At 41.9% G+C, this 19,389-nt stretch overlaps 1 protein-coding gene across 2 annotated transcripts in view; it reads right to left on the bottom strand.

The window, feature by feature from the left end:
• Positions 1–1,324: 1,324 nt before the first annotated feature.
• Positions 1,325–19,389, bottom strand: part of FAR2 (fatty acyl-CoA reductase 2) — a 149,824-nt gene continuing 131,759 nt past the window's right edge. The window contains exons 9-12 of one of the 2 annotated variants that reach the window (XM_037390225.1): positions 15,489–15,660; positions 9,815–9,944; positions 7,912–8,039; positions 1,325–6,420 (exon numbers count right to left, since the gene is read on the bottom strand). In XM_037390225.1, the coding sequence (XP_037246122.1) occupies positions 6,258–6,420; positions 7,912–8,039; positions 9,815–9,944; positions 15,489–15,660 (593 nt within the window). In that variant the 3' untranslated portion in view covers positions 1,325–6,257. The remainder of the gene's footprint in view (positions 6,421–7,911; positions 8,040–9,814; positions 9,945–15,488; positions 15,661–19,389) is intronic. The other variant, XM_037390226.1, reaches the window with a different exon arrangement.

Raw genomic sequence — 19,389 nt, 5'->3', positions numbered from 1 at the left:
AGATTTTTGACTGTTGAAGTTCCCAACCGTGAAGATTTTATTTCAGTAAGAAAGAATTATTCCCCCCCCCCCCCCCCCCCAAACTGGAAAAGGCAACAACTGTTCTACTTGTAAAACAAACAACTTTCAAGTTACTCCTGCTCTCTGTCAAGGTGATTTCATTATCTTACTGTGCTGCTGCTTCCAAATGGTTTTGGAGACATCATGTAAAGCACAGTTGTCATAAAGTCAGAATGTTCTTGGCAATCCTGAGAATTGCTAGGTTAGGTTTACCCAACAGCCTGAAGCATTGCTGTGTACACTTCTTGGAAACACATATAAACCATGATTATTTCTCACCCTTCCAGGCATGCCTATGCAATAACATTTTAAAACTTTTCTCACCTTGTGCTGAGGTCTTGAAATAAAAGCATACGATACTTCTTGAGACTTTAAAAGCTTTTTATGCCAGATTAATATTATGGAGCATTATGGTATTCATACCAAGTGTAAATTCACATCCTTATCTACCTTGTAAAACTAAGAAATTGGGGTAATATTCTCAGGTGCAAATGGGATGTTGTTCAGGAAGTTGGTTGGGTTATTACCAACTTGTCCTTGCTGAAGACCTGTCCCTATCGCTTTCTGGAGGACACTTATCAGAGATGGACCCTTCCAGGTCCTACGTATCCGGGTTAGAGTCTTATAGGCACTGCTTTTAAAAGCGTGGATCGCCCCCTCCTTGTTTTCCCTCTCCTTGCCTGTGCGGGCAGCTGCCTGTAGGTGGGGCTGCCGGGCCACGCAGGCTGGGACACCGGCAGCTGTGGTACAGCTGTGGTACAGCTGTGGTACAGCTCTATACAGATGTGGTATTGATGCAGCCTGTTCTGAACTGCGAGTTCAGCAAGATGGACAGCAAGTAGCCATCTCCTTTAACAACTTAAGGGATGCAAAGTGACCATAGGTTTAAAATATTTTGTTTTATTAAATGTTTAAAATAACATAAACATCATATTAACAATTTTATGGCTGAGGTTCTCATAATTTGTGACTTTACCATTTTATATGATTCGAGAGCTCAAAAGATTACATCTTAACATTAGAAACTTTGTAATTAAGATTTGTAACAGTAAGTGGTCTTGTAGCTAACAAGAGAATAGAAATAGCAGATAGAGCCGTACAAACTTTGGAGAGTGGAAGAGTACAGATTTTACTATAAACTGGGGTCTGCTGAGATTATGTAAAGACAAGAAACTTTTTATAAGTAGTTTTCATGTTAATCTGAACAAACCAACTCAATTCATAGTTGACTTTCAAGCAATAGAGAAAAGTGGGATAGTACATCTTTAAATTATTCCCCAAATACCTATTTTTTTTTTTTTAATTCTCTTAAGTTAGTCTGTACCACCTTCATACTGATATTTAGCACCATGTAATGGGATGTTCACCATTTAACTTCTGGGGAATGTACAGAATGTTATTTACTCTGCACTAGAATAAAGGGTCCAATTGTAATATAAGTTCATCCTTGCTTTCTGCGGCAGAACATCAACGCTGGAAAAGCAACAGCATGCTTTCAACCATGAAGCTGTAGCTTATTTACAAACAAAAGAATGCCCCCCTCCCTCTTTTCCCAGTTGCTTATTCATGAGGATGATTTGAGTAATAGTACTACAGGTCAAGTTTCCTTTACAATGGAAACTAGGGTAGGTTTTAATCACTTCATCTTAAACTGAATTGGAACAGTGCATACCAAACAAGTACAGCCTGGCATTTCAATATGAGCTCTACTACTTTTACCATCTCTGTATGTTGTATGAGAAGGCTGGTGCCGAAAGATGTAACTATATACACAGGAATATATAATAATGTTTTCTTAGAAAATGTAAAATAACAAATTTCTTCAGGAGGTGGGTAATGGGCCAACAACCTGTAATATACCAGTATGTCTGTTAGCCCCTGCTGCCTCTACCAAGAAAGAATTTTATTTTCTTAACAAAGTTGTTGGGATAGAGGGTGGAGGGGTAAGAAATTTTTTTTTTTTTTTGGTAACAGACATGCTGGAGATAAACAGCTTTGGTAGTCAGTCAAAAGGCAGTTTAAACTCAGATTGTGGATGTTGGGTTTTTTTTTTTTTTGTTATCACAATTTAATTTTTAAAAAGCTACTTCTTAATTGCAAGCTTATGCCCATTGCTCTTTAACAGTGAAATGATATTCAGTGTATCATTGCTTTTGCACAGCAGTTCACAGCTATAGCCTACAGACTAGTGTATATGCACAGTATTAACAAAACATTAGTACATTGGGTTCAGCAGTGGTCCATGTTATTTCTGTAGCAGCACTGCAGGCTTCTGACACCGCGAAGGGGCAGATACACTGCAAGTTCATAGGGTACAAATAATCCCATTATACTGTCTTGTGGCAGGTATTTTCTTTTGTGGTGGTGCAGAAGGGCTGCCAGTATTGTTCTCTATGCTGCCTGTTGGTAGCTGGGGGAAGGATTCATTATGTGCTATTACGAGACCAAACTGACAACAAAACGCTGATGGCACTCTTCCCCCACTCCTTGGGAGGCAGAGTCCTCCGAGTTTGGCAGCTCATACTTCTCTGGTCCCTTGAGCCCCCTTTGCTTGGTTGAGCTGGATGCTCTGGGCCTAGCAATGCTTCTGCTGCCCATCAGCAGAGGCTGCAGGAATGCACCTCCTTCTCCTCTGTCCTCCCCACAGCCCCCTGACCATGCTGCCTCTGTAAGGGGAAAAAACCCAACCTCGAGTCCTGCTTCAACCTTTACAGGTATTAAAAGCTCTAGCCTTCAGCCATGAGTAACACCCGCTCCTGAGCTGTTCACGTTGATTTGTGCATGGTCACCACAGGGCCTCCACTTCAAATTAATAACAACCGTATTTGGCTTTTCTTTTTGTCAAAAGCTTGTTGAGTATACGTGAAAGAGCAAGAGAGAGAATAGGGAAGAAAAGACATGGCTGTCACTCAGTGTCTCTTTTAGATATTTTCCCCAAGGCTTGGGGTTTTTCAGAGCACATACAAATACACTGAGGAGCACATAGTAAAATATCAAAGATAAAGTCACTGTTTGAGGTGAGAACAAGTACTTATGCCAGGTCCAGCTGTCCGTGATGACAGTCCCGACTGGCAACCAAAGGCCGTGGCCACGTGTCAGTCTCTGCATTGAGGTTTTTCGGAAATATTTCTGTGGTTCAGACAATCACCTGAAAACACCTCAAGCCACAAGAAAATGGATTCAAGTTTTGCTGCATGTTATGTCTGTGTTAAGAAAAGCTTGATCCCTGCCCAGGCAAGGCCAGAGCTCTGGAGCCAGCTGCTGGCAATGCCACGTGGGCTATGAAAGGTCTCCAGAAGGGCTTACACCATCTGCAACGGCTATGGTTCGACAACATCCCAAGCAGTTCTTGCTGCTTTTTCAGGGCTGCATAGTAGCTTTGCTGTGGCTGTTACCTTCAGCAGAATGTTGAACAGTTTTAAAACGCGATACCACCATTGTTCTGAGTGAAACCCTGAAGCATCTTTTTTTGCATGTGCAGAAAACAGGTCTGGATATGCTCAGGTGAGCAAAGATGCATCTCAGACTTGTTGGGACAATACAGCCTGTGCAAATAGCTGTGAATGCCTACAGGCATAGGCGAGGAATGCATGGCATGACTAGCATTGGGGAAGAGAAGGCAGGACACTTTACTCATAGTAGACCTAGCTGATGTAGACAAGACATCGTAGGTGTAACAGGTCTGCAGTATTTGACTTTTCTGTGAGACTCAAGTTTTTGTCTGTCACGTGCACAGCATAAGACTTATGATCCCCTTGGCTGTTGCTTCTCATTGTACATAAGGCAGGCACTTAAAAAGACTTTTAGGGTATGAGTTGAAACTCTTTCCTCATTTTTTAATGGGATTTTGTTTCAAAATAATCTGCAGTGTTGTTTTGTTATGTAGCCTTTCCTATGAGAAGACTGGAAGCTGGCTGATGACCTGATTATGTACTTGGGGGAATGCAGTCTTCCTAGAGGAATCCGTACAGCAACCTGCCTCACCCTGCCAAGGTAGCCACAGTCTTTGCATCAACAAGTTAGCAAAGCGTAATGCAGCTAACCTTCACCACATACACTGCTATGGAAGCACTATACATGAAAGGTCTGGTCCCCAGTACCCGAACCTGGAGCTCCTAGTTTCCCAGGCAGCAACACCTTGCTAATGTGCAATGCACAGCATGCACTGCCGGCTGTCTGAAGTTGGAAAACACATAGCTAACAACCAGCACAGTTTCATTTTGAAAGTACATTTTCAAGGCAAGAGCTTAAAAATTTTGCATCTTTGCAAACTGGGTGCTTGACCTAATTAAGCGTAGATCAGAAGTAGTGTGTGACAAACACAGGAGCCTTTGCTAGGGAATGCCAGAGCCCTGCTGTTGTGGACACCATGTTTCTGGTCGGGTTCTGTTGCAGACATCCTTTGGCAATTGCTTGAATCTAGACCTCTGGGGCATACAGGGCAAGATTAATTCCTTGCACCTTTAGAAATACTTCTGAACTAGCTTGGAGGCCTAAGATATAAATATACTGTCATCATAACTTGCTTTTGCATTCACTGCCAAAAACAAGTATACTTTTTGAAGAATGTCAGCTTTGTAAATACTCTGCTATTCTTGGCTCTCAAAAGAGCAACTGTGTCATTTTTTTTTCCCATGTAGCATTACTTTTCCAGACAGCTAGGATGATACAAGACTAGAGCAACTGGATGCTGCATTGTTTCAAAAACTAGCTGCTTTTAAGCCTGGTAATCGTAAAGTGCTTATTCAGTGTTATCTGAATAAAAAATATTCCAATATTAGATGTGACTTTGAAAATCTGATAGCATGATAAAATTGTTGCTGTTGCACTGAGGCCGTTGTTGCACCAGCTACTTTGAAGAAGGCTCTCTTTCCCCCAATGGCATTCGTACTTCAATAGGTGAAACAAGTATCTCCAATAGCCATAAGTGTTTGGAAGGTCCTTGGGTTCCTTTCTAAACAACAATGTAGGACAAAACGCATTGCCTTCACAGTGCATGACTGTTGTTATACAGAAGTCATAGAATCATAGAATTGCTTAGGTTGGAAAAGACCTTTAAGATCATTGAGTCCAACCATTAACCTATTCTCAGCAAAAACAAATCTCAGACTTTTTAAATTCCTAATGACAGGAGTGGCAGCAGAACTGGCCCAATGCGTTCCTCCATACATATCTTTACACTTTCTTTGCCAGTGGAAGTGATCAACTGCAAAGTGATGTAGCTGTAATGAAAGCGTGAAGGACAGCATCAGGCTGTTTTTGAGCTACAGGGAGAGAGGTTTTCTGCAGACAAATCCAAGGGGGAAAAAGACCTTGGAAATAACAAAGAGTTTCTGAATTCTTCTTCAATCTTTTAAGAAGCCTTCTCTTCATTCTCAGATTAAATACAGCATTTTTCAAGCCAAAAAAAAAATTCCAAGCAAACGTGATAAATGCAAGAACAGGGCTTTTTAATAGATTGCAACCTTAACCACAGAGAGAAAAAAAACCTCTCCATAAGAAAGCAGCTTGTGAGTGGGTAGAGTTAACACAGGTACATGAATTCTATGTCTGTCTTCAGTTATGGCTTGAAAGTATCAGTCCTCAGTAGCAGTATAAGACAGGATCTGAAAACTGTTCAGTGTGCTCACTGGCCCAGTGTAACTGGTTGTTTTGTCCCTCTAAGTTTTGAAAAACTGAAAATGTGAAATCATGTTTTTTAATAAGGTACCATTTCACTGAATGAGAATGAAGGAACAGCCTCTTTAGGAAGACCTTTTACAGGTTAATTTCCTTAATTTCCTTGGCTGGGTCTTCTCTGATGGCATCCTTTTTTGTCCAAGGTTGTATGCTTTAAATTTGCCTCTTTTGAGGAAGAGGATGGGATTAAGATAGCCTAGGTAGTACGTGGGAAGACCATGACTTTGGTTAATCCTTACTCTTGCACATGAGACTCTAGATGAATGGTTCCAGCTTGACCTGTTCCTAAAGCTTCAGTTATGGCTTAAAAAATTGGCCTGGTCCTATGGAAGAAAGACCACCATGTATTAAAGCATTAGGTAAAACTAAAAAGGTGAACATAACAGTGCACAGTAAATGCAGGCTGCTGTTGGAGGGAGTGGGTTTTTCTGCTACTTTCAGACCCCGATGCCCACAGTTGCTGATTAGGAGGAGATGGAGGTCCTTCTGGAAGAGGCTGGCTGCTCTGATGGATGGCTTCAGTGCCTGAGGGTGCTGGATGCCCTGAAGTAGGAAAGGAACTTGTAGCAGAGGCTCACCACAAAGTACCAGATGTTTCGAGCCATCTGTGACCTTGCAATGAAAATGCGCCAGATGATCACAAGGAGGGTGGTGTTGAATGCATATCGGATGTTCCTCAGCCTGAGAAAGAGAAAGAGGCGTCTTGGGGAGGAAGACGAAAACAACAAAAGGCTTACCAGCTTGCTTCATTTGCTACAGGTAATTTTGTAATAAATCCTGTTTACCAGTGGCCCTTGGGCTTTTTGCCATTTCTATTTTAGTGAAAAACTTGTGCCTAAGATGTCCCTACTGTCTTGCAAAAGCTACGTTGAAGTCAGAGTATAGCAAATAATTATTGGGATAGGTGGAATACCTGTATTGCAAATCTCTCTTGTTCTGTTCTGGTTTGAAATGAGAGCACACAGAAGTCATACTGAGAGTTTTTTCTTTATGATAGTCTAGTTCCAACACTTTCTGTTCTGTTTGGGTGTGTTGGCTATTTTTTACTTTGCAGGATTGGTACCAGGCTAGAGGACCTTTGCAGCAGCTGATGAATAGTGTTCTCCTATTTGGGTGAAACCTTGCCTTTAATGACAGTTGTCAAAAATGGTCTTCACTTTTGCAGTACTGCAGCACTGGGGTTTTGGAGGGCGGGGGGAGATGGAGTTTGCACCATATATTTAAATGGTATTAATGGAACTTTAAGATGCTAATCATTCTGTCCTCTTTCTCTCAAGCAAAAGTTTCTGCAGTTCTCAGTTTCTCAGTGTCCAAGGGACAAAAACTTTGTACCTAATGTCCCCAGGACTGGTTTAATTTTTGTAAGAGTCTGCCTGTTTGGACTATGAGGCAGTTATGAGCCTGTTACAGAGGTTCTTATAAATCCTTTAAAATGACCCACGAATAAAGAACTTGTTTAGGATTCCTTGCTATGGCAACAGCCTGTTTTATGCTTCTAGCATTTAAAGTACACAAGACTGGTTTTCTTAAAGGAAACAACCAGTTTCTTACTCCAAGAGAGCTGCTACTTCTCCTTTTGTCTCCACTTCTCAGTAAAAGGGCTGGAGAAGAAGAGCATAATTTTAACTGAATAGAAGGATAATCTCAAATGGCTCACTGAGACTCTCTTAAACTGTCACCAGGGATTAAATGCATAAGCTCTCCACTGATTTTGAAGATTTTTTGCCCATTACCCCCAAGGAATTAGAAACTTTGTCTTTAAAATGAAATATAAAATCATAGAAATGCTTAAAGCTTTTATGCAATATCTTTGAATTACTAAAAACTTCCAGGAACATCACCAAATTTAATCCCGACCCTTATTTTGTTATTGTAATTCTGAATGATCAAGGTCATCTGTATCCACGTATTCCTCTTATGAACTGTAATTTTGTTACTTGGTCACCTGCTGGGAAGGTGTAATAACTACCTCTAATTGTTAGTGTCATCAAAAGCCCTCCTTTTCTTATGGGGTGGAAAAATGAAGTACTGACAGTCCTCTGCCATAAGAAACAAATTATGATATGTTTATATCCACATTATTCAACAGTAATTACTGCAAGGTAACTAGAATAATTTTCCTCAAAAGCTGTTCAAGGTAGCCAAGAGCTCTTGTCGCTGAGTATGACTTACTTTCGTAAGTGCTGCTTTGCTGCTGGAATGCCAGCCATATCCTCATTTAGCAAGTACTTCTTAGCACCTAGGCAGTAGCTTTCAATGTATTCTGACCAGTGCAGCTGACGAACATCAAAGTTGTATAACTGGGATTTAAAGACAAAGAGCAGAAGTTATTTTCAGGATTCAGACCAAATTTACTTTAAGCATCAATTCTTTATTGACCTCCATTCCTGTCTGAAGTTCTTAAAGCCACCAAGTTTCCAAGAAGATGTGGGCACTAACAGACTATATTTCACAGCTATCAATTAATGTCTTACCCAGCTGGGAATCTGGGAAAAGCAGGCAGAAATGTAGTGCTAGCTGGCAGAAAATAGAGGTAAGTTTGTCTTGCAGGTGGCAATTTTTGCATAAATACAAGTATTTGCACACATACGTACGCACACACAGTTGTGGAAGAAAAATGACATTCCACTCAGGTGAATGGATTCATATGAAAACCTCCATGCAGTTTTCGATGTGTCACTAGAATTATATGTAAATAAATGAACTGGACATTGAGTCAATGCGTGCCTCTACGTCAGTACTACTCTCTGCTTGGATGCCTTCTCTCATGGCAGCTAGACCGACAGAAGTCCAAGAAATGGGTTACTGTTGTGTTTGGCATAAAAAAAATATCTAATTTTAGAGCTAATTACTGCAGTTAGTTTCAGATGCTTGTACTGGAAAAACTGTTAGCAAGCTCTCAGGCGGTTGTCTGTCTATTTGAGCAAAGAAAGGATTTGTAAAGAGGAAGAGGTTTTGTTGTCAAGATTTATTTTTTTTAAATGAATGAGCGAAGTGAATGGTATTTTTTATTTACAGGGCCTTAATGGGAAGATACTCAGAAAAATACCTTCCTTTAACTGCCGTGCCCATCCAGGCCATTGGATGTGGTCTAAGTGCTTTGGTATCAGACCAGCAATAGCTTGGGCAGAGAGGGGTTAGCTAACTCGGTCTAACACAGGGGGCTGGCTACTGTGCAGATCCCAGCGTCTGTCAGATATGTATAGCCAAGTGTGCTGCCCACAAACTATCTAGCTTGAGCACTGCTCCCAGTGTGGCACCACTGGATGCAGTGCATCTCACAAAGTTCTCATAAGCAGCTTGGTAAGCTTGAAACTCTGTCTAGCTTGCACTCAGGCCTTGATGCTGTAATTTTTTATATGCCTCAGAACTAGCTCCTATCATACTATTTAGGTTCCCTCTGCATCTGCTGTAGTCAGAGCTCTGCCACTGCCCTTACAAGTCAGAATTTGCTACATGCACTCCCTCTGCAGACTAGGGAATAAAACTCTTGATTCTGCTACTGGGAGTCTGTGCAAGAATTTTATGATGTGACTGAGGCCAATTTGATGTGAACACCTGTGTCTCTTTGCAAGGAGATACTGACCAAAGGTGCATTCAAGCTTGTCACAAGTCTACTTTTTGTATTCATTCAGTTTTTCAGTTGCAATCCCATTCCTAAGGAGTATTTCAAACTTATAAAGACTACAACATATCTTTGGGGACTTGAATAAAACAGGAACTTTTATTATATTGTTCAGTGAAAGACACTATGTGTTAACTAAATTTCCCTGTGCAGTGCCCGTTAAAACCAATGGATGAAAATGTCAAATTTCCATCTAGATCACCCACCACAGCTGCCACGTTAACTGGAAAGAATTCAGTGATTGACCTGACAAAGAGCAACACACCTCAGGAGAAAACATTCTCCTGTAATAAATGGAAGGTTTCTGAGAAGTGATTTAATAAAACAAGGAGGAAATAAGTTATTACAGGTTAAATTCAATTCCAGTCATCTGAATGTCATGTGATACACCAAAAATAATTGCTGCAGATGAACAGAACTGGAGATTAGTAATCCATATTCAGGACATACCTTTTTATCCTCTGTGTTAAGGTGACTCATTAACATATTCATATTATCTGAAGACCAGTCCCAGGACTGAGTGGAGAAATACTGCAGGAGCAGCATAGACTTGTGTAGTCGATTGATAATCTTCATCATTCTGCAAAACAGGAGGATTGTCAGAGGTGGAGAGGATTTCTGACCTTATGCAAAACCTGTTGATTTGCTCTGTAGGTGTTTTCACCAAGCCAGATGAACAGGCATTGCAATTCCTCATCAGCACTGCAAAGGTACAGAACCTGCTCAGCAAGTCTAACTGCTCCAGCGGAGGTCTCCAGTTAACCAGCTTCTATTAGCGGCCTAAACGTGGATGCAAATATGCATTTCCCAGGGCAGAACTGATGCCTAACTTACTGGTCTGAACCAAACAAGGGTTGGAGGCCATATCTACATCATGTACCATGTACGAGGTGAAGAGCCCATTGGAACTAGTAGTGAGCCTGCACAGCACACTGCAGACCCACAAAGGTATATTGCTTGCTTCCTGATGTGGAGACCTCTCTTTCTACCTGTCTCCTGCTTTCAGCTGGGATAGAGTTAATTTTTCTTTCTAGTAGCTGGTACAGCACTGTTTTGGATTTAGTATGAGAATAATGTTGGTAACACACTGATGTTTTGCTGTTGCTGAGCAGTGCGTACTCCAAGTCAGGGACTTTTCAGCTTCCCACGCTCTGCCAGTGAGCAGGTGCACAAGAAGCCGGGAGGGAGCAGAGCCGGGACAGCTGACCTGAACTAGCCAAAGGGATATTCCATACCACAGAATGTCATGCTCAGTGTATAGACTGGGGGGAGGTGACTGGAAGGGGCCAGTCGCTGGTCGGGGACTGGCTGGGCCATCGGTCAGTGGGTGGTGAGCAACTGTATTGTGCATCACTTGCTTTTCTCGGGGTTTATTCCTCTCTCTTTTTACGTTTTGTTATTATTATTTATTATTAACATGATCACTATTATTTTATGTTATATTGTTATTATTATCATCATCATTATATGTTTTATTAAACTGTTCTTACCTCAGCTCATGGGTTTTAACTTTTTTTCCAGTTTTCTTCCCCATCTCACCAGGGCGGGGAGTGACCGAGCGGGTGTGTGGTACTTAGTTACTGGCTGGGGTTAAACCACAACACTACCACACAAGTTCTCTAATGTTCTCAAGCCTGAGTTGGCTCCCAAAGCAGAGCTTTGATTTTTGGAGCTACCTCCAGTACAGAGGTGACTGCATCTGCAGCATGGACAAGCTCTGAAGTAAGTTGCTCATCTTCGGTTTTTCAGATATAATCATAGAATCGTAGAATGCTTTGGGCAGGGACATTAAAGACCAGCTAGTTCCAACTCCCCTGCAGGGACACCTTCCACTAGACCAGGTTGCTCAAAACCCCATCCAGCCTGGCTTTGACCACTTCCAGGGATGGGGCATCCACAACCTCTCTGGGCAACCTGCTCCAGTGTATCACCACCCTCAGAGTAACAAACTTCTTCCTAATATTTAATCTAAATCTACCCTCTTCCAGTTTTAAAACTGTTTACCCACTACCCACGTCCCCCCCCCCCCCCCATTACTACACTCTGTGATCCCCCCATTACTACACTCTGTGATAAAGAGTCCCTCCCCATCTTTCCTGTAGGCCCCCTTTAAGTACCAGGTCACTATATGGTCTCCCTGGAGCCTTCGCCAGGCTAAACAACCCCAACTCTCTCAACCTGTCCTGACAGAAGTGCTCCAGCCCCTGATCATCTTCATTGTCCTCCTCTGGACCTGCTTGAACAGGTCCACGTCTGTCTTATGTTGGAGGCCCCAGAGCTGAACCCACTCCAGGTGGGCCCTCACCAAAACAGAGTAGAGGGGGAGACTCGCCTCCCTCGACCTGCTGGCCACGCTTCTGTTGATGCATCCCAGATGTTGTTGGCTTTCTGGGCTGCGAGTGTACATTGCCAGTTTGGGTGATTACCCTGACCCAAGTGCAGGACCTTACACTTGGCCTTATTGAACTTCATGAGGTTCGGATGGACCCACCTCGCTGGCCTGTCAAGGTCCCTCCCTCTGGACAGCATCCCTTCCCTCTAGAATATCAACCACACCACATAACTTGGTGGCATGCTTTTTGTATCTCTGGGCTTCTTTGATCTCTCTTTCTCAAAAAAAATTGTTTTCTCAGCCATTCCTCTCCCTGTATAATACAGTGGCTGTTTGGAGTGGGTTTTGTGTCCTTCCTTATACAGGAAGGGTCTCATAGCATGCACTCCTGGTGGATGACCTTGAAAATCAGCCAAGTCCATAAGCTTTGGTTTTGGGTGGATGGGGAGCTGTTTGAATGTCTTCCTGGAGTGTGAGTGTCCCAGTAAAGATGAAAGCTGCTTCAGGGGCACAGCTACTGTAACGGTGACTTTGGTAATGTAGGTTCACATCTCTCCTCTGCCTTGGCCTTTTTTTGTTACTCATTTTTGTATATAAAAGGGATGCCTACCTTGCAGGATTATTTTACAATTGTCCCAATGGTCAGGAGTACAAAAGGCCTGCGGGAGGCAGTTTTAAAGTGTGATGTACAGTGTTCAGTCCATTTTGAGAGAACACCATGTTCTCTCAGACTAGATAAGGGCAAGAGAAAGCACTAAAAGGCTGATTTCTGTGGAAAACAGAGCTATTTTCATGAGAAATTTTGAGCTGCCCAGAGGGTAACACAGTTGCTGTGACAAATAAAAGGCAGCAGTCTGGGGAAGAATGGTGCCAGGCTGGCCTCTCCCCCTGCAGATGTGACTGCCACGACATAAGCACTAAGCATAGCAGGAAAAGACACAATGAGTACATCAGTTCAGAGGAGAACTGCACAGCTTACCCAAAGCGAATTGAAAAAGCACTAAAACCTTACACAGGCACTCCTACTCAGAATTAAAGTGGTTTTCATTTTAGAAGCAAAGCATACCATCAGATTAAGGGAACCTTTATTCCGAATAATTATGTGCACATTGATTGAATGCAGTTTATCTAAACGACTTTAAAATTGCTTCAGATTAATCTTCCTGATTGTGCCTGTGTAGGCAAGTCCTACGGGTCAAAGCTTTGCAAATATTTTAGTACTTTCTAGGAACTTGGGAAACAACGTATATGGCTAGATTGCAAGGATCTGAAGTTGCCCCTCAAACTGGCTTCCCCAAAGCCATCAGTATCTTTAAAGCACTTAAGGCTAATGGAATCTGTCATCAAAAAATGATAAGAGAATCAACTGTGTGTCCCTACTTATGTTCTGAAAATAGACTATCCACGTTGCCTCCTGTCAATGTAGGCAGAATAAGCTCTGACTGTAGATCTACCCAAAGCAACGTATCTGGGTGGCTAAAAGTATGGGTCAAATAGAGAAGTGAAGCATCTGAAGAGCCATGTATGAAAACTGTGTTTCATGTTAACTGACTGAGCTCAAATGTTATGACCACATTCAAAATATTGACTGCTTTGGATGAAGGAGTGGTCTACTGAAAAACATCAACTGAGTAGAAATGTGCTTTTCTTCAGATTTCCTATAGAAAATCTTATTCTCCGCTATGGAGGAACTGACAGGAAGAAATCAAGTATTAGCTGTCATTGATAGCCTGATTAATTACATTTCAGAAACGTATCTTGTTTTCTAGAAAACTCTTTACAGCAATGCTTTATTTGCTCCCATACTGAGCCTTGCATGCGCAGATTCTCAGGTGTGACAGATTGCCCCAGGAGGCTACTAATGGTAGAAACCACATTATTTTCTAAGTCATGGATGGATGTGCAGCAATAACAGTAAGCCGTTTAGGGCAATTTTGCTAGACATCTGGCAATTTACTGAAATGATCTAACACTTAAAGTTAACTTCTCAGGAGAGGCATTATAGGAAAGGCTAAAGCTGAAGGAGAGGACTCTTGTACCTAGCCTTTGGTAAACAGGGTACTGCATGCGGTTACTACAGGAGGAACTACAACCAAGGTCCTCTGAACTACTCTGCAATTCAAATTATTGAAGGTCATAGGCTGGTCCTGAATAAACAGTAGATTTGCAGAACCATAACCAGCTCCCAGATAGCCTATTCTATATGATAACCCATCACCTTATGATGAGCTGAGTATGGATACAGTAGAGAACTGAAGTTTGGGTCTTGGTCCTGGCAAAGAACTTTCTCCTTTCTGCTTGCAAACCTGGCACAGGGTCATGGAGAAAATTCAAGAAACTGCCATGAAGATGGCTCGTACTTCTATAGAGGGAGCGATAAATAGGAAGAAAGTTAAGCCTAGCTGCTTTCTCTGAAGAAGAGGGAAAAATTAAAGGGAAATATTAAAGCAGGTTCATTGACACATTCAACTTTTTTTTTTCATTTGATGTGGCCTTAGACCACAGATGTCTTATAGGTAGCGGTGAAGAAAAGAATGAATGAGCTGCTACTATGCTTTCTACCACACTGCAGCAGTACCTGGATGAGCTTATGTAGCATGTAAAAAGAAAAGGGGAATTATAAGAAAAAAAAGATAAAAGACTTGGTGAGCTCACAAGTTCATTGCTGAGCCATGTTCGCTCAGGTTGCAAATCTTAAAGTTCAGAAGAAGATATCTTTCTCAGCATGAGTTCATGCTGAGCTCTATTTGAAGTTTAAGTACAGTATTACAGCCAATGTCCATTTGGCTATTTATGCCAATCAACTTTATGAAAAGAAATGTCAATAGTAATGGCAACGCCAAGACCTAACTGCTGCTTATTTCAACAGTTAGCAGATTCCAAACTGTTCTTGCTCATACTCAGTTTACTTCTATTTCTAGATTCCTGGATAACTGGAAGGTTTTTTATGGACCAATCCCCCTGGGTAGCAGAATGTCAGAGAGAAATCAGAGTAACACATCAGCCAGGGATTTCCCTGCAAACAGCTGAAGCCAGCTTTCTAACTAGCAGAAGAGCACAGAACAGCTGGTATCAACACAGTGCTGTCATACCGTTCCTGTGTTGCACAATAAATTCTCCTCTGTGGTGGCAGGGAGTAAAGGAGGATGTTGGCCAAGTTAAGTTACTTACACCAGCATCCATTCCACCCACACGGGACATGCGTGCTGCCTGTTCCTCCTAGCCACGACATTGCCAAAGCTCAAATATACTAATTGCAATGATAAACTGCCCTTGTAAATACAATTCAGGATTTATTCACACTCAGAAACCACTGCTTCCTAGATTTCAGGGTGCTGAGCCAGTGCTGCCAAATGATAATAATGCATCTGATTTATGGGGAAAAAAAAATATTAGCTGGAGTGTTCTAAACCTTGCAGGTTTCAAGTCCTTATGCAAGCTCACAACAGATAGAAGCAACCACATCAGAAAGTTGCAATAGCAGAACTCTTGCTATACAGAGGACAGCGTAACTACCAGTCCTCCTCTTCTGTCTTGGGAACCTCTGAGGTGTAAAAAGTTGAATTTAAAAGATGTGCTGTTTCCCAGGTACTGGAAACGGTGGGAACCTTAGACTACACTTAGCTACAGCCGTGCGGTTCCTTTTCTTTTTTGGCAATTTCCTCCAGATGAGGAGATGGGAAAAAGACCAGGGACTCCAGGCTGAGGCAGCCAGGTCTCAGAACTTGTTAGAGGTCTGCTCTCCATGACAGTGGCAGATGTGCAGGAGGCTGAAAGCATGTGTCTTCTTACCTGGGCTTTCTCCCCGTGAGCCTCATGTACAGGTCGTAGAGGATGGCCGGTGCCTTGTGACTGACGGTTATCCAGTACTGATTTATCAAGTAGCTGGAAGTCAAATGAGTGTTGGGTGTTCGGAAGGCCTGCTCCAGTGGGTTCCTTTTAAATGTGGACATAACATACTGCTCTGTAAAGGAACAGGCATTTAACTTAAAGTCAGGCACTTAATTTCAGTTGAGTTGGGCAAAACCATACCAACGTGCTGCAGTAAAGCCCAAGTTACAGTGCTTAATATGTTCAACCTACAGTTCTGCTAACTATGTAACCACCGGTTGGAATCATCTCACGATCCCTTCTGGCATTAAAATTGATTGCCATCTATTGCCTATTAGAAACACAATCCGACTCTAGACTTCATAGTGGCACACAAAAACTTCCTTATCAAAACACCAAAACGTAACGGAGGAACAACAGGCAGTGGAAGCCTGAAACACTTCAAAATAAGGTACCGCAGTTTTGCTTTCACCTGCAGTGTATGCAAAAGAAATTGATAAGTGCTAATATATCTTCAGATCACTGAAGGCAAACTTTTATCTGCTAGCATAAAACAAAAATGACATTTCTAGTTTCTCATTAAATTTTCAAAAGGGCTGATGTCAATATTAGTCTGAGTCAGGGACAGGTTGCTAGCACTCACAGGATGCTGCTTCCAGAAAGACTTTGTTATATCCTTTCAAACCACATCTGACCCACAACACCAAATACCTCAGCCTGTTTTCTGAGGAGCTCTGGATGCACTAAAGCAGCAAATTGCCATGCATTAACTTGAAAACTAATGGTAGGGCCGTAATCTTTCATTCCCTTTGAATGTTAAGGCACGAAATAGGTTTGGTCTGATTCTGAGCTCTTGCTGGAACTGTGCCACAGAAGTGGCATCTAGACATGCATATCTGGGGCATTTGCATACTGCAGAGGCTTAATAGAAATGCAGTAGTTGAATATAAGGCTATCATCCTAGGGACTGAAAAACAGATGGTGCTCCTATTTCTGAGCACCAGTGAGCTCAACAAAGAAGAGTATGTGGGCTTTCTTTACTTTTTTAAAAATGAATTTGAGAGTTATGACATCTATCTGTGTCCATATTATAGTTTACTTTCTAAGCTTATGTTACAAATAGAAAATCAGATGAGAATTTGCAAGTCACAAGAAAAATCCAGATCATCCTCAGATAAGCAGATTCCAATCATAATATTCAGACAGTTACTGTCATGTATCTGTGGTCGGCTCATTACTGCACTTCAAGTAGTGACTTTTGCTGTACTCATTCTAAGTAACAGCAGTTAGAGGACACTTGTTAGCCACTTAGCTGCTAAGTTTAGACAACAAAGAATTTTACAAAATACAATTTAGTTTTAGTGCAAGTTCATTGTTGTTTTTGTGTCCCATATGCTGCAAATGTAGTGGCTGATAAACAGCTCCCCTGAAACTCATCTTGCATCTGAATAGCTGGAACTGACTGCCATCCTTTCTGTTCCACGTGGCCACACTGCAATGATGTGGTTATCTTGTGGTCATCTTGTGGGCTGCGGTATGGAAATCTTATCCTTTGCATCCTTTGCAGCACGCTCTCTCAAAATGGCAAGGATTAGCAAAAAACCTCCTATTTAGTCTTTCCCCTGTAGTTGTGCCTGGCAGGGAGGGCTTGCTGGAGCAGTTTCAGTGAAGATTTGGAAAGGTGTTTACTCCTGGCAGTGGAGTGGCGATAGGCAGTTTGGGATGGGCTAACTGAGAAGGAAGCTGCTGTCCTGACCCAGCTCTTGGCACAGTTTGTGTCTAGGCAGTGCGTGAGGAGTTTCTTTCATCCGTGTTAGCAGCATGGCCGTTTACTACAGTTACACTTTGACAAAGTCACAGCTGACTTAAATACAAATAGATCTGCTTCCAGGTTGGAGAGGGCTGTATATCTGTGCCCATTCAAGTAGCTCATGAACCAGGAGAGCAATCCCATGAACTCTGCTGCTCCTCCCCTTAAGGAAGTTTCTCCAACAGGCACTTTAAATCCCAGTTTATTTACAAACTCTAATCTGCTTATCAATATTTAAGTTCATTTAGTTTCATTTGGTCACTTCATTTCCTAATGGAAACCTATCAGTGTAACTGGGAACCACTGATATTTTGGCATTGTGATAGTTTTGTTATTGTCTGCAGCAAATATTTATAGCTCTGTTTACTCATATCGTGATGTTAATATATGCAAATCTAGTTTTCAGCTGTAAATTGGTTGAGAAGGTTTCCTTTTGGAAACATGTTAAAGACATTACTGCCTTTCTTTTCGCTTTGCATTTTTGGCATCTTTGGCCAGGATAGCAAGAAAGAACTGATCAGTAAGTGGAAAATGCAGACCACTGGGTGTACACCAGATTCACACAAATCAGCAGCACCCTTATCGTCTTGGTTACTTCAGGCTTGTAGCAGAGAATGCAGCTGTAGTAAAGGAGCGACAGTATTATGCTGTGATACTACTTGGTGTGAGAAGCACATATGTCAAGAGCAGGTATCTGCTGAAAACTCAAGAAAAATTCTGAAAGTCAGGAATGACAGTGGTTTTGTTCTAGAATGCAAATAAAAAGGCAATGAGACCAACTTGACTTACTGGAAGGACATCAGGAAAACACCAGTGTTGCGTAATTTGGGACTGGTATGGAATGGAATTTGGAATGCTACGGGCATTTTCTTTACGAACCTGCCTTACCCTGACTTGCACCGACTCAGCTCAACTGCTCTGTCTTCTAATTTCTGGGAAGTGTTCAACTTCACAAGCATAGCAAATCTCCTACGCTCCAACAGTTTGTTTTGGAGGGAGAGAGAAAGAATCAGACAGACAGACGGGTCAGGCCGGTAGAAAACCCCAAACCACAGACATCACCTCTAGGAGCTACTGAACCAATTTAGCAGGTGGGTGGTCTTGCCCCTGCACAAAAACACAGCAGCAATTTCTACAACCCAAAGGCAGATTCAGAAGAGGGAGAATCAGACAGTAGTCTCACCTAGGCAGACTGTCAAGGATAAGTTTAAATTAAGTTTTCCCACACTGGACACCGTTTTAAAGCCTGCTTTAAGGTTCAGTTTTGAGCAGAAATTGCAAAATGTACTTCACAAAGTCAGACGAGTACCTACATTGCAGCAAAGCAAAATACGCTTCTTCAGATTAATACTCAGTTGTCTGACCACAGCAAAAAGCAAGGAAAATAACAAGAAAGTAAGAAAAAATCTCAGGGCATAGCATTATTTGGAAAAGAAAGAAGTCAGTTAACGTTCCTTTTAACACTAGAGGTTTGTCTGTATCTGGAGATCTGTAGAATAAACTGGTTTGCAATGGACGTTTAAACATAAGTTTTTAAGTAGACATATTTTTCAAATAATTATCTTCTAGATCTCTTTCACCTCCCTCCAAACTCATCACCTTTGTACTCAAAATGTCCCCATCTCAGTCAATTCTGTTCCCTACCCAGGGCATCCTCAGCCCACTTCAGTCTCAATTTCGCTGTTCAATTTTTCTCTCCTTTCCTCCTGCAGAATCCCTACTCTGCTGTCTTTCCCTGTCATTCCTACAGAATGACTACAGAAGATTTTAGAATTACATGTATTTACCAAATAGAAATTGCTAGGAGACTGAATTGAGAATTCAAACTGGATGGCTGCAGTCGTAACATCCTAATGCGATAAAACTTTCCCAAACTAATTTCTTAAATCATGCAAAAAAAAAAAGCAAAATTTTGCTCTTTGATACTCTATCCTAATTCTCTGTGGCCTGCTGCTCTCAGGAAAACTGTGGGTACATGTGGTAGAAAGAGGTCCACAGTGTCACCCAAGGAGAAAATTTTGCCTTCAGTTCCATCACACAGCTCAACTGCTT

Source organism: Falco rusticolus, chromosome 5 (assembly GCF_015220075.1).
Source record: "Falco rusticolus isolate bFalRus1 chromosome 5, bFalRus1.pri, whole genome shotgun sequence".
Taxonomy (NCBI): domain Eukaryota; kingdom Metazoa; phylum Chordata; class Aves; order Falconiformes; family Falconidae; genus Falco; species Falco rusticolus.
This window is presented reverse-complemented; position numbering and strand designations above follow the sequence as displayed.